Source organism: Melanostigma gelatinosum (genome assembly GCF_949748355.1).
Source record: "Melanostigma gelatinosum genome assembly, chromosome: 20".
In the NCBI taxonomy this organism is placed as follows: Eukaryota; Metazoa; Chordata; class Actinopteri; order Perciformes; family Zoarcidae; genus Melanostigma; species Melanostigma gelatinosum.
Window position 1 is genome coordinate 4,367,923 of NC_136653.1, and position 16,131 is coordinate 4,384,053.

At 46.6% G+C, this 16,131-nt stretch overlaps 1 protein-coding gene across 5 annotated transcripts in view; it reads right to left on the reverse strand.

Moving 5' to 3' along the window:
• LOC306794072 (uncharacterized protein) overlaps nt 1–16,131 on the reverse strand; it is a 98,584-nt gene that overhangs the window by 70,970 nt on the left and 11,483 nt on the right. For 4 of the 5 annotated variants that reach the window (XM_079291959.1, XM_079291962.1, XM_079291961.1 and 1 more), the window contains exons 2-3: nt 4,543–4,731; nt 2,953–3,009 (exon numbers count right to left, since the gene is read on the reverse strand). In XM_079291959.1, the coding sequence (XP_079148085.1) occupies nt 2,953–3,009; nt 4,543–4,729 (244 nt within the window). In that variant the 5' untranslated portion in view covers nt 4,730–4,731. The remainder of the gene's footprint in view (nt 1–2,952; nt 3,010–4,542; nt 4,732–16,131) is intronic. The other variant, XM_079291960.1, reaches the window with a different exon arrangement.

Here is a 16,131-nt window from a genome sequence, read left to right on the forward strand (position 1 = left end):
TCATTTCCAGTAAACTCAAATTGGACGGACTCAATTCACTACACAGTGACAATCTACAACAACGGACACATGTTGTTAACAGTAAGAGCAAACACGGAGGTAAGTAATATTAACATGAATACTAAATAATCAGAGTGAGTGAGGTAAGAACTAAAGACTGAAGACAGACATCACAGTGGAATGAAGAGAAAGCAGCTCAAAGATCACAGGGACATTCTCTACATGGTCACACTGATGATTGTCTATTGAAGGTCTGGCTTTAGCATTTACTTCTCCATCTATTTGACTGTGCAGAGCGGATGAAGAGTGCAGGTTTGACCGCTGCGAAGGGAGGTGATCGTTAAAGAGGGCAAAATTGACAAAAATACAAATAGTCCTCTGGTGGGTTGAAATGAGAGTCGGGTTTTTCTTTTTCTTTGCATGCAGATGTGTGCCGGTCGCTGGGTGTTGGCGGATCAGGCTCGCAGCGCCGGCGACTCAGTTTGAAAGCTTTCAGACAGGAGGACGAGGACGAGGGGGCTGGCTGCTGGTGTGTGTGTGTGTGTGTGTGTGTGTGTGTGTGTGTGTGTGTGTGTGTGTGTGTGTGTGTGTGTGTGTGTGTGTGTGAGAGTGAGAGAGAGGACATGAACTTATGAACCTACTGTCTGCTTCAGTGTGGTAGTGAGACAGACTAGAGCGGCTTGATAAAGCTGACATAAATGTTTATGTACTTTAGTAAATATTGGACACGTGCACACGATTTGCAAATAATAAGTGATCAGAGAGAAACGGTGGAAACAAGCAAAGAAAAAAAAACACTTTGAATTTGACTCCTGTGTTTGTCCAAAAACTGTTGTGTGTCGGAGCCCAGCGGTGTGCCCAGCGCAGTGTATCACAGAGTTCCAACACATTATGTGGAGGAGCTGCACGGCCCAGTGTGCACGTATGGTGAAGTGTGTGTGTGTGTGTGTGAGATCCATCATGAGTGAAGTAATGTGGTATCTCATCCGCATCCTCACACGTTCCCCTTCATACTGGATCAAAGGGCCGTGTGTGTGTGTGTGTGTGTGTGTGTGTGTGTGTGTGTGTGTGTGTGTGTGTCGCACAGGGGTGAGGGGAGAGGTGCACAGAAGGGGAAGTACAGCTGATTGACGATCGGCATGGCGATGGAGGCGGGGTCTAGTCCTCTGAAGCGTGGGGATTGGGAAAAGGAGGAGAGAAGAGAAAAAATGGAAAGAAGATGGAAGTGCAGTAAAAAAAAAAAGGGAAAAAATAAGGAAAAAGTAACAGGTGCACCAACGAAAGAATAAAAGAGGCATAAATGAGCATGAATATAAACAAAATAGAATAAGAGGCAGGGATGAGGGGGGAAAGGAAGAAAGCAGGTTAGTAAAGCTGTCATAACATCAACTCATCAGACAACATGAGAAACACCACAGTTCTTTTATTCTGAAAGGTATGAGCCACATCTGTGGTTATCGTCTCTAGTGGTCAAGTATCTGAGAAGACCTTCGTTACTGTACTATACGTGGCGTGCAGAAGCGTCATGCATCGGAGGAGCAGCGTGCAGCATCCCAACACACACACACACACACATCTGCATTCGCTCTCAATTCTCTGACCCAGTTACTACTTATACAGCCTGCGTCCTCTCCCCGGGGTCTGCTGGAGCCACGGTGATGAATGAATCCAGCGCACCCCGACGAGGCCGGATGCTCTGCCGGCTAAAGTGGGCCCGCTAAAAACACTTCTATCACCCCTCACCTCTGCACCCTTCTGTTAAAATCTGAGTGGAAACAGAACCTTAGAAACAGAGGGTCCCTCCAACACCACATGCACGCGCAGAGCTCCGTAACCGTGCTTACGAGCTCAAATGCCATGCAAACAGCCGGACAGCTGAAGCGGGGAACGTGCCAACACACAGACGTCTGGATTTACATGCTGATCACTCCTCCCACTGTCACCACACATCCACCCCACCCGGGCTTCCAGTCAGTGGAAGAAACACACGGTGCATGAAAGATGGCAGGTTTGTGCCCTGGTGTCCGCAAGCAGAAGAAAACACCCAGCGCCACTTTAATTCCTGAGCAGACAATAGTTGTATTAAGTGATTGTAAGTAGAATGACGGACCAGGCTGGCTGGCATATCGGGCTGAGGTTACTGCACCACCTACCCTCAGACTTGTTGATAACAAGTGGACGGAGTAGTGACGTCACCCATTGGGTTGAAGCCTGGAGTTTGGCATTTTGAACGTCGCTATCTTGTTTTCTTTGCATGAGTCGGGTCTGAGAACCCAACCCACAAGTCTGCAGTAGTGGATGTGCATGGTCTGTTTTACGGACACAGCTGATTGGTGTGACCTCTCACAGGTCTGGTCTGGGCTCTTCCCACTGCACCTAAAGGTTTCACCCACAGAGGGTCATGAATGTGGTGGTATAGTAATAGCTTCTGTCTGCACAGAGGTTCCTGTTACACAGAGATAGCAGGAATACACAGAGGCCATATAAAGGAAGGCTGAAGTGGGACTGCGTGTTGTCAGTGGAGGAGGCGTCACACACCGATTCATGCACAGCAGCTCTGCACTGTGACAAGGAACGGCTGCATGACGACTACAAGTGAGTCATTATGGTAAAGCTGAGAGATGGGGGGGGGGGTTAGACTATTATAGTAATCGCGATTATGATTTTGGCCATAATGGTGCAGCCCTACGTTGAACTGTTCAGAATGGACGGCTGGGAGAATTATCAGAGCAGCAGCTATGACAGCAGCTCACATCCTGTTCTGAGTGGCTGCTAACACTAAGAACACACACACACACACACACACACACACACACGGGATCGAACTGAGGCGAAGGACAAGGAGGAAGTAAAGAAGGTCGAAAGACAAGCAGAGACCAACAATGATTGGTGGATGAGGATGCCCAGGCGGCCTTAACCGACGGCAGAGGGGCATTGTGGGATGTGTCTTACCAGGCTTTTGCACCCCATGAGCTTCCTGCCGTCCATTCTCCAACGTCGCACCCGTGTCTGCACAGCACACACACACACACACACAAAACAAGCAGACACATTACTATCCATCCGGGTGCTCATGGCTGGACGAGACAGGGGACATCAACGTGCATGGTGTCAGCTTTGTTCAGTGGAAGTATGGCAGACTGAGCCTCGTCCCTTAAAGGGCACCTCGCTATAGACGGGCGTTGTCTGCCTCTGACGAGCCAGTGAGCAGCACACAGGCCTGTTGTGGTCAGACAGAGGGCAGCACATACTCACTGGTGTCAGTACAGGACGCTGAAAGAGGCTGTGTGACTGCTGAATCACTGAACTATATTTATGTTACGTTCACACACACACACACACACACCCCCCTCTGGTAGAAAGAACAAGTCTTCCTCCGTCTCGCTCTCCTGCTGACAGAGGACAATAAGTCGCCGGCCGCCTCGCCTGCAGTTTTGTCACTCTGTGCGTCAGCATGTCTGCGTTTGTCCAAATGCACACGGCGTGCCACAGCGGATCACCGGCAACACCGGCAACACCGCCCACGGCCTGCTGTCACCGACGAGTGCCCACACGCAGTCTGACCGTCTGACCAATGCGTCGGGGGAGTCAGCCCCGGTTAACTGTCACTTCCTTCATCTCGATATTCACTCAGCTGTGTATTTGATCGGTCTATCTGCTTACACAGATTCCTATGTACTGTCTGTGTGTTGCTCTTTATTGCTTCATGGCAAATGAACCAACTGTGCATATATATATATATATATAATAATATTATATATATATATATATATATATATATATAATAATATTATATATATATATATATATATATATATATATAATAATATTATATATATATATATATATATATATATATATATATATAATAATATTTTATATATATATATATATATAATATTATATATATATATATATATATATATATATAATAATATTATATATATATATATATATATATATATATAAAATAATATTATATTATATTTGATAAAGATTGAACATGTAGTTGAAGACATAGTGACATCCAGGCCCGTTAGCTACTCTTTAACTGTGTAGGACACACTGTAGTTCACATGAAGGACCTTGGGCAGCAGCACCCGGGTGGTTTACGTCATACTTTAGTGCTAAACCATCGTCAGTGGAGCAGCAGGTGGGACATTTGGACAGTAACCGCTCAGAGTCACAGCAGCGGCCCGCTACGCTGCTGATCTTCGGGCTGCTATCTTCCCAGTGGCTGAACGGCACCCCGGCAGATCGGAAACGGCAGCCAGCGTGTCCGGCGGCGCCCGATGCCATCAGTCACTGAGGTGCAGCTGCGGCTCGTTTTACATTACACGGATTCTCATCCCGTTCAGGGCAGGACGGGGTCGGATAAAGAGGCGGACGTGATGTGGTTCAGGGCGGGATGGACGGGGATGATCTCAGGTTTAATTATCAGCTCGATTTCAGATCAAATAATGAATTTAAACTTGGGTGACAATCAACACTCCCACTGAACCCCATTCCGTGCTCCGCCGGGCTCCACCGTATCGGTCTCACCTGCCCTGGTGTCGTCATTGTCCAGCAGGGGCACGTAGGCCGTCTTCCCCACCGTCTCCCCGACATGGTCGTCGAAGGCCTCCGCCTCCAGCTGGGCCACGAAGTCCCTCTCCACCAGGGTCTCCGGGCCCGGCTGGGGAGCGCCGTCCGTCAGCGCGTCGCTCAGACTCAGGTCCAACTCCGCCATGGCTGCACACAAGAAGAGACGGAGAGGACAGTGAGCCTGTTATCACGCTAAACACACGAAATGTCCAACAACAAAGCTCCTGTCCCTCAAACCCCCCAAAACAACCGTCCCCAATCAGTAGAATCCTTCACTACCACCAGTCAGGCCTCTACACATGGCCGTGAACTCCAATAGAACCACTCCCACAGAGAACTGGTAAGATGATACGAGGATAAAATGATTCTGTACGATTAAAAATGTGCTTTTATCAACTGTTAACATGTAATGTTTACAGAAAAGTGTCTCCCTCTCCCCTTCCTCAACAAAGAAGACTTCATTTCACTTAATTTTCCCTCCAGGCTTCCTGACAGCCCTCTTCAAAATGAGACCAGACTTGGAGGGATGTGAGCTTTTGAGGGCAGAATGTGGCCACAGGCCGGGTAAGGTTTGTTCTTAGCCGAGCTGATGCTACTGAAGCGGTTGTAGATCACATGTGGCCCCTACCGCAGCAGTGAATGCAGTCAATGAAACAGGTTTTACAAAACGTGTGAATCACCTCAACTACGCGAGGTGACTGAGCATACAGGCATAAATGTGTACCAGACATATTAGGCTGATGGGTTCGGTGGGATGCAGGTAAGCCGTGGACAGACATGCACACACACGACCTGGTGGACATTATTGGAGACAATGAATATGACTGTATAATAATAGAAAACAGATATAGTCCTGAGAAGCGATCATTTTAAAATCACGGGAAAACCTTAAACACTCGTCCAAACTATATGATCAATCACAACATTACAAAAATGCAACTGAAGTATGGAACCTAGAACACATCTTGAGATTAGAAAGGGAGAGGAGTAGGCGGACCCCGCCGCTGAAAGGGAGCAGTGGAGATGAAAGACGTGGAGGTAAAGTGAGTGAGTGAGTGAGTGAGAGAAGGCAACATCTATCTGACCCTATTCCAGACGCAACGACAACAGCGTAAACAGTTTCAGCCGATTGCACATAGTCTAAAATCTGACGAGCACGATGAACGAAACGACTACATCCATTTGCTCTCCTCGATCACGGGGAAATCTGATGTGAACCGAACTAATGCAGGACCTTGACCTACATGGTGGCAGGACATCCATCCTGCTAAATCTCCCACACACACACACACACACACACTAAATGTCTGACCTCTGACCTCCCTGGTGTTGTAATGTAATACCACGTCCTACCACAAGGAGGCGCAGTTCCATCTGGGAGTGTGCTGTGTGAAAGACATGCATGACTAGGTGCAACACTGAAGCACAATCCGGACACGGACACGGACACGGACACACACACACACACACACACACACACACACACACACACACACACACACACACACACACACACACACACACACACACACACACACACACACACACACACACACACACACACACACACACACACACACACACACACACAGCAGTCATCAGCTCATCTGGGAGTTCAGCTGACCAACAGCCACCGGGGGACTTTCATGAGTCATGGCGTGTCATCTTCCAACTATAATTCCAGATTATCGTGGGCGCCAGCAACGGCCGGCCTCCCTCTGCTCACCGTGTTTATCCCTCTCATCTCTCCGTCGTTTCGCTTTTATCATCTTTACATCTCTGCCCGTGTGAAGCGTCCCTCTCTTTCTGTCTGAGATCAGCTTCCTCACAGTCAAACATGACTCCATAGCCCCCTCTGCTGGAGCGTCTGCTCATCACTACAGGAGAACAGGCACAGGTGCACTACGCTCTATGGATGGCTCTTTATTAGTTTACCTTGGGGAAGGCCCCTTTCAACATGACAATGACCTCATGCACAGGGGCCAAAATGGTCGCTGGTGTGAAAGGACTTGACTGGCCTGCACAGAGACCTGACTTGAACCCCGTCCAACACCTCTGGAGTGAACTTGAAGCACCTCGAGCCTGGTCTTACCACCTGGACCTCACTGAGACGAGATGATCACCTGATACAGCGGTGTCGGGTCCTGTTGCACCGCGTCTCCGTCACAGTATCAATGTCAAATGGAAGCAGGACGTCTTACCTGGGATAAACTGAGAGAGCCTATCCGCTGTGAGTTTAGTATTGTTCAACTCGAGGCGTTCAGGGCGCTCCAGTAAAAAACGCTCTGCCATTACAGCGGAAACGTTTTTTTCCTGTCGATAACTTCTGAGGGGAATTTACAAGTTGAGTGAAAACATTGTTCAGCTCGTTTATGATCAGCGTGCCGGCGACAGCAGCACCCAATCTTATTATTTAGTAACTGCAGTTCCTGAGTGGAGGATACGTATTAGCAGCAGTAGGACAGACTGTTAAAGAGAGACATAAACAAACATGAAACTACTTTTGCCCTCCGTACATCAAGGCAAAGTCAGTAACAAAGGCATGAAGCCAATATTTACTTTAATATTTATGTTTGTTTGTCAGTTTGTCAGCAGAAAAACTACTGACCCGGTTATCAGGAAGCTCAGCAGGAGGGTGGCCTCTAGGAGTACCCTCCTAGTTAAATATTCAAATCATGTCAGCTGTAGCTCAATGCAGCCATTTATTTACATTATCCTATCAAAAACTCAACCATTCATTCATCCATCAGTCACATGGACAGACAGACAAAGTCTTGCTGACGCTACATGGAGTGAGCAATAGGTGGTTTCTGAGGCAGGAACATAAATAAACTGTACGTGGGCGTCTGCCTCACTGCCAGTGCATCAGCAGGCTGAACGAGCCCCGGTGCAGAGACCAGGGTGTGTCAGGAAGACTCCCACCACAAAGCCATGCTGCTCACAAACACTGCCCCACTTTCCACATTTCACCACACATCCTCTGTGTGTGTTTAGTGCACACTGTGCCAGCTGCAGAGTCAGCCGGCTGATCCGTGCCGCCCAGTCCACCAGCCCATCTGGCTCAAACCCGGTAGAGACCCGTCACAGACGTTCAGGTTTGGTGTGGCCACTCGGAAACAATCTGGATTCAACAAAGGAAGGAAATCCATGCAAGAGGCGCTTTCCATTGTGTTGAGTGTGAGGGTGTGTGAATGCTGTGTGTGGATTAGTCAAGTGTGACGGCCTCTCTGTTGGCCCTTTCAGGAACAATTTAGTATTTTAGTATTTTAATAAATATGGGGTGTTTCCACTACAGCTGGATGTCTGAGGCCTCCACTGATACTGATGTGTGAGAGTTAAAATAATGTGTTTTTTAAACTTGCCAACTCACAAAATGAACCGTTGTTTTACGGGGCTACATTAATAAGCAAATCATTTCCCTTCTTCCAAAGCAGAAAACCTATAAAGATAACGTCTGCACTGCAATGACTTAAACGTTACCTCCTCAAAGGGCCTCACAGTGGAGAATCATCATTTGTCTTTTCTCTTCGCCTTCTATCACTGTGGCAACCTAAAGATATATTATTATTATTAACATCTGCCTTTCTGCCCGTCTGTGTGCTACCGCCCGTCAGTCTAAAACAAGTGAATAACTTACTAACGGTTTGGAGGATGTGAAGGTGGGAGGAGGGAGGAGGAGGAGGGACACAAGGGGAGGAGACGCATCTGTAATTTGTGCAAACCTTCAATAAAAAACTTCAATACATCTTCCATAAGCTCCACCGTGCAGGACACCAACTGAGCTCCTATAGCGGCTGTCAGGGCGGAGGGTCGGGGGGACAGGAGAAGCCTTGGAGCCCGTTGCTCAAGGACACTTCAGCAGTGACGATCCTCCCCGAACTGAAAGTGTTTATTTAAATCAGCATGACCTGGATCTGAACTCAACTTGCAGAACAATCGGGGTCGTAACGATAAGATGTTTTACGATTCAGAAATCATTAAGCCTTCATCGCTTCTCAGCAAACACTCTCCACGACTGCTCTGACCCGATGCTCATGAGGCTGGTCAGGACTCGCACCGCTTCCCTCCGGCTGCAGGTTGGGGACCAGATCCAGAGCGGCTTCTGTTGATATCTAGCGTGCTCTAAACTGCGCCTCCGAGCAAGGCACTCCGGCCACAACTGTTCCAGCCAACCATCATCATCTGAGACATGAAGGGACAAATGCCTCTTTGCTGGTGAAGCTAAAACAGTCAGAGAAGTGTGTGTGTGAGACCACTTCCCTGAAGAGCTGCACGGTGAACGTCATACCCAGAGTCATGCTCTTATGCTGCTGAAATAAATCACTTCCCATTTAACAAGCCAACCGTTTCACGGGTTCATCCAAAGCTCTTCATCGGAGGACACATTGACAGAAGAACGATCTGTGTGCACACCTGGAGCGAGCACGGCAGCTCACAACTGAACCAGGAAGTGACGGCTACGTGCTGACTGAATACACAGCCATAAACTATAGAACCGCTTCAGACGGCACAGACTGACCTGACACAATCTCACATGCACCCATTGCAAATCATTTAGAAAGTTCTTAGAAATGAAAGAACAAATCATTTATCTCTTTTGAAAACTGAGAAATAAACACCACGTAGAGAGCTTCAGTGGGCTTGTCCGTATCACTGCTCACAATGGGATGTATGAAATAAAGCTGTACAAACCACTCCACGGGGACAGAAAGAGGTAGTGGCTCAGGTGTGAAGTGTGTAGTGTGTATTGTGTAGTGTGCAGTGTATTTAAGTTGAAAGCCTCAACATGGTCTGGAAAAACAAAGTGTTGAGAGGCCTCTGATGTCACTTTCTAAGAGAGGTGGGACACTTCCTCCAACTACTCAGCTTACTCCGTTACCATACCAGTGTGTGTGTGTGTGTGTGTGTGTGTGTGTGTGGGACTGAATGAGAGCTGGCTCGTACCGCTGCTTCAATGCTTCTCTTATTCCTCAATCATGCAGCTTTAGTTCCCTGTCCACTTCTGTGCTTCTACAGACCCAGGATCTGTCTTTAAATGTGAAAGATTATATATTGTACGTATACGTGCTATTTGTACAAAACTGTATTGTGTGTGTGTTTGAGACCACTTCCTGTTGTTTTCTGAAGGCACACTTCTGTTTTTTGTTCCAGCTGATCTACAGACAGCTGACCAGGGACTTTTAGCCAGCACTCAGTCTCTCACACTCTCTCACACACACACACACACACACACACACACACACACACACACACACACACACACACACACACACACACACACACACACACACACACACACACACACACACACACACACACACACACACACACACACACACACACACACACGGATTCAATTACAAACTGTTGCCTCTCACAGTTGGATGGAGCAGCGCCCTGATTCTAATCTTATTAAAAGTATTTATACCGGATCTTCTGGATATCTTTCAGAGGAAGGAAAACCATGAAGTGTCTGGAATCATATTACAATACTGAATGAGAGAAGAGATGTTATTACTGTGTTTGAAACATAAATGTTCCGGCTCCTTATCACCTTGTAAAAGAAGGCTGATAACACATTCATCTGGTGAACCAACTGGTCTAATGATTAGCGGGTGAATCAGCGGTTTCGATCACATTAACTCCAGAGAGAGAACAGCTGCCTTGACTTAAACCTGTAACTTGAAGAATGTAATTCAACTCAACTGCTGTTAAACCAGCAACTCACACGACTAGTATTCATGTAATCATCTATCAATTTATAGCTGACGCTGTATATTAAAAAAGAAAGCAAAAGGGCTGATGGCTGTGATCCTATGGATCTCTGACAGAGAGATCCGTATCGGACTATGAGCTGTGTGAGGCAGAGGGCTTCCACTGTGACACCATGGAACTGAATCAATCAGACGTAACTGAGAGTGAGTTTAGTTCACAATGAAGTGAGAGACTCTGGGCAGAAATATGTAAACGTGCAAAGCGGCAACAACTAGAGTGGAGCTGCAATTAGTAGATCGATCGACTCACAGGAAAGTTAACCCGAAACGTTTCGGATGCTGAAACAATTGTGTCATTTCTTTCAAGCAAATATTTGCTGACTCAGCTTGTGAGCGTGAGACGTTCTTCTTACTCGTACGTGATAGTAAACCACACTTCTTTGGGAGTGTTGGTCATACACAACAAGACCACGTCAGAACAGGCGGTTTCAACTTAATGTGACATTTTACAGATAAAACGATGAATCGGTCAATTGAGTAAATAATCTGCAGATTAGTCGACACTAAAATAGTTATTAGCTGCAGTCCTAAACTACAGCTAGCTGGGCTAGCAGGAGAGTGGGTAGAGTTGGGGATTGTGTTTTAGTCTGGAGTGGAAGCGTCCACTTTATTCCATCCAGAGGTTGATTCAACGTGGATAACCAGCTACAGGCCACAAAGAAATGTGAACGAACAAGAACAGAAATGCTGCTCTGCAACCCGGCAGAACCACGAGCGTGAGAACAGACAACAACCAATCCCAGGAAACGAGAGTTGACCAAACGCATTGACCCGTAATATTTGCAGCTAGAACCCAACAGCAGAGCAGACAATCCGCTCCGTGAGCGGTCACGGGGAAACACGTCGTCAGGCGCCTTCGTATGGACGGAGATCAGTTCTGAATAAAACGCTGGTGTGCACGGACATCGTTTCAGTGTGGATGCAGACGGAGAATATGCTCAAATCACAGCTCACGCTGTAGATCAATACCCACACCTGAGGGATCGACTTCAAAGGTACCGCAGTGCTGCTGTCTGTGTGAGACGAGAAGAGGCAGAGAGACTTCTAGGAACAGTGCCAACACACACACACACACACACACAACCCCCCCTCACTTAGTTTACATGAAAGCAGCGGGGTGGGGCGAGAGACGAGGTTATCTGATCCCTGTTCACACCCTGTAAATCACAGGGCCATCCTCCATCCTGTCAGGGTGAGCTGTCAGACCATTAAAACACTCCTGACCACACCTTCTTGTGTACACTGGAGGAATTATTCAACTGAATTGAAGTTTAACTTTAAGTCACGTTGCTCCAAACTTTAGAACCAGTGTAGTTTCATCTTCATATCGCTCCTGTAGTTTGGACAACAACCTTTATTACAGAGGAGATGTTAGGAGCTGGTCTGCCGAGCCGTCATGAGTAACGTTAGGCTGACGAACTGACTGTTAGAAAGCATTTTAAACATGGTTCTGCTGAAGTCTGATTAGAACTCATCTTCCATCATATTAATCCCTTCTGGAGCAACGCAGCAGAAGGAAATAGAATCACATACTGGTGGCAATTATCTGACTGATGATGTCAGCCAATAAAGTGGTAAATCTCTTATAATGATAATATTGTTAATTTTCCTCTCTCTGTGTGTGTGTCTGTGTGTGTGTGTGTGTGTGTGTGTGTGTGTGTGTGTGTGTGTGTGTGTGTGTGTGTGTGTGTGTGTGTGTGTGTGTGTGTGTGTGTGTGTGTGTGTGTGTGTGCGCGTCCCACAGTCCAGCTGCCATCGTACTAATCTCACAGAGATGCTATCGCTGACATTCCTGACGGGCCAGTCGGGCTACTTCACCAAGCCACACACAATCACAGCACTTTGTCAATGAACCCTGATGCAAACACGCACACGCACACACACACACACACAAACACACACACGGAGCTGTGACTACAGCAACAACATCAACTAATCAATTACAAATTGGAGAAAGAAGTAACAAAAGAAAACTGCAGTACTTAGATTTAATCACCCTCACACACAGATCACACCTAAGCCCTCGGCGATGTCACAGCACCACAGAGAGCTGCAGAACCTGCCGGAGGAACATGTGGAGCTGCTCGCACTGTTATTCATGGAATGTTTGCTGCTGATATGAACGTGTATCAGTGTCCTGACACACACACACACAGATATAATCGCTGCACATCTGACAAAACAAAAGTAGCACACATGCTTCTCTCATTACACAGTTCGACCCCTCAATTACTGACCAACATGGGGATATGTGGAACCCAACTGTCTCATGCTCTTAAACACACACGTTTATATAAGACGCTGGTGGTAAATTCACCATCAGGCTACTTAGACTGGGAGCGATGAGACGTTTCAGAGCGAGGGACCGCCCCGCAGGCCTCTGGTTTGTTATAGAACACAGGGAGTGCAGGTGGGTGTGTGAGTGAGTGCAGTTCAGCGATCCTCCATTGGGCCATGTTAAGGCTGTGACACTGTGTGTGGGACCGTATGTGTGTCTGTGTGTGCATGAACCTATCAATGTGTTCTACAGCACACGTGAATGCTGAATAGGTAGCCGTTGCAGCGCTAAGAACGTCTCTGTTGTGGGTTCTTTACGTGCACCATCAATACAAGAAACTCGTCCTGACTTTAGCCCCGGGGCCGATGATCCGGTGGTCCGGCAGTGTTCATTTTATCAGAGAAAACTATGATGAAACATATTTGCCGATGACTTTCTTGCCAGGAAGAAATTGTAAAGTACCGTGAGAAAAGAAATGTTAAAAGTATAACAATTCTTGGACCGGTTTTATTTCTCTATCGGGTTCCTTCCAGAAAACAAACACTTATAGTGGACATACATTAGCGATGAGCCGGTGTAACATTATTCAAACCCGTTTCATATTAAGCCACAGCAGCGGACCGAACCAGCATACTGAATGTTACCACTGAAACGCCGCTCCTCTGTGATTTGGTGGAGAGTAGGGCTGGGCGGTATGACCAAAAATCCATATCACGGTATTTTTTAAGACTCTACCAGTTTCACGGTATATCACGGTATGTTTTTCCGCCTTAATGCAGTGGCGGGCCGTGCATTTCATACCTGGGCCTTCACTGCTGTCCTGCAGCTGAAATACCACCTTATAGCCACATGATGGCGCCACAGCTTCTATTTGTTTTTAAGGCTGTAACTATGTATGAGTCGTTTGAATAATGCTGGGGCATTTAGAAAATGCAAAAGCCTAAATTCAGGAAAATATAATGTTCTCAGCTGGTCTGGCTGTGGGATCCACTGTCATTCCTTAATGACAAGCCGCGACCCAAAGAGAGCATCAAAGATTTTACTTTACACAACTTGAACGTTGAACGCACTGCTCTGCAGTCGTTCCTCGGCTCAGCACCCTCTATCATGGTGCAGCTCAACTCAGTCAGAATGCATTTTGATTGGCTGAACCGCATCACGTGATGTGATTCACTACCCATCAGCCTCTGCTGGCTGTTCATTTTCGTTTCACAATAGTCACGTGCTCGCCCACTGACCAATCGCAGCACACTCTGCACCTAGCGGCAGAGCCTCTACATGAACACTGAGCGGCCCGCCACTGGCTTAATGCATTAATTAATTAACGCCATAAACTAACACAAGAATGGCCGGTCAACCGGCGGTGAACAGCTGTTTGTGTGGCGTGTCTTCCGTCACTTCCTGTTTCCTTCATCTCCGATTGGCATGCTTTACCCAGCATGCAGTTCGGCGGAGAAATTTTATAAATGTACAATTATTAGTGCTACAAATTCTTTATCTGTCACAAACTGTTGTGTCGTGGTGTTTTGCCCTGTTAAAGAGCATTAGTTGTGGGTTGTTAATTGTTATCATAATTGTTGTTATAAAGTTACAAAGTAAATCATGAGTAGGGGTCCATCTCAATACAGGTAAGACAACTATCGGTATTACAGTATTTGAAAAATTCATATCGTACGGGAAATTGAAACCGGTATACCGCCCAGCCCTAGTGGAGAGGCTTAATAAAATGAGAATAGCTGGTCTACCTTAAAAGGTCAGCCCACCTTAAGTAGGCCAGGCCCAAAGCTGTGGCTAATGCTGGCGCTAACCCCCTTCCCTTTAATCAGACATGAACTTAGCTTGGGTCTTGAGGAATTGTAGGATGTATTCACCGTCACACACTCTCTATCCCGACCGCACTCTCGCTGGATCCAAAGATAACTGTACGGGCTGTTGGGTTTGACAGAAGCTGGTACAGCTGTACTCTGACGTACAATCAACTGACTCAAATATGAATAAACCTATCAGCAATCTTCATCAAAAATCGAAGACTAAAACTGAAAGTCAGGTGGTGCAGGATGGAGTAATGCTACGTCGATGTGTTCTTGTTCATTAGATCACTTGGTTACACAACATGCACACACACTGAACAGTCTGAATCATGCTCTTTGGAATGATTAAACAGGAAGTTTAATAAAGGGTTAAACAGCGTCATCTGCATATTGTCAGGAATGATGCCACAGCTGCTGTGGACCATTGGAAGAGATGGTTGTAAACCCCCGATCAGCTCCGGGGGTTTTGGTCAGAGTCTATACACAGAGTGCTGACCCTCTGATCATTCGTCTCACAGGGCTGGTCCATGTCCTTGCTGTGGTGCACAGCAGTAAGTGACGTGCTGGTCTGGCCTGCAGGCCTTGATCATGACCTAAATCACAGGTCAGTCTGCAGCTGTATCCAGGATGCCAAGGGGTTAATATCACATTCTAATACAACAACACACCTGATCTTAGTTCTCTATAGGTGGATAACAAGGAGTGACTTTTGAACTCACGTTTATGGTTATCATACCAAAGATGAAATCACGGATATGTTTTCAGTGTCCACCATCCTGCTCAGGGTTGAGGTTACGAGTCCTGATTACGTCATCAAGGTTGTCTCGGCTTGGCCATGAAGACCTAAATGTTATATAAGGGAAGCTTGCTTTACAAACTGGGGGCGGGAATTTTGAAAGATGTAGGCATTTACCAGGCAGGGGTTGTGGATTAAATTGCATTATAAGTAGGATCCAGCACTTTGGAGCATGACCCATATAATAGGGTCTAAAAGTCCAGTAGGGAAACACGACACTGAATTCAGTATTCCTCACTGACGTATTGTATAGGCCAACCCGGAGGTTAGCATGGCATTGACATCATGCTAGTGGGGTGATTGCAAAGAAAAGGCTCTGTGGAAAACAAGCGTAACACGTACACATTTTCGGAAGACTTCCCGACACCACCCCTGAGTTAAAGATGAAGCTTAACATCCCGGACAACCTCTGCAGTCTCAGTTAGCCACTTGTTAGAACCGTCAAAATTCAAGAGAGGGTTATTTACGGATATATTTTAAAACATCGACTTCGAGATGAGGGAACCAGAAGTGAAGAAGTGGTGACTCGTTTCTCTGGAGCACTCTGTTGGGATCATGTGTTACTACACAGGAGTCGTTTATACTGGTTTCTTTAACTTTGTAAAATTGTTGTTACACTTTCATTCTGACAGTTATTAAAGAATGTGTTTGGTCATGGCTGCCCAATACCTGATCCATTTATAAAGTCAGTATCAGTGCAGATAGGAGCAAGATATGAGAGGAGTATGAATCTTTAGATGTGCGAGTCACGAGGCAGATTGATGAACCAAGTGCTGAGTCAGCCAATCAGAAACACAAAGCTGCATCAAAGATGCAAACTGTCCCAATGCAGAGTTTAGATTAGTTGCCGACGTTGCAACACTGTGGTCTCTCTCAGACATGAGACAC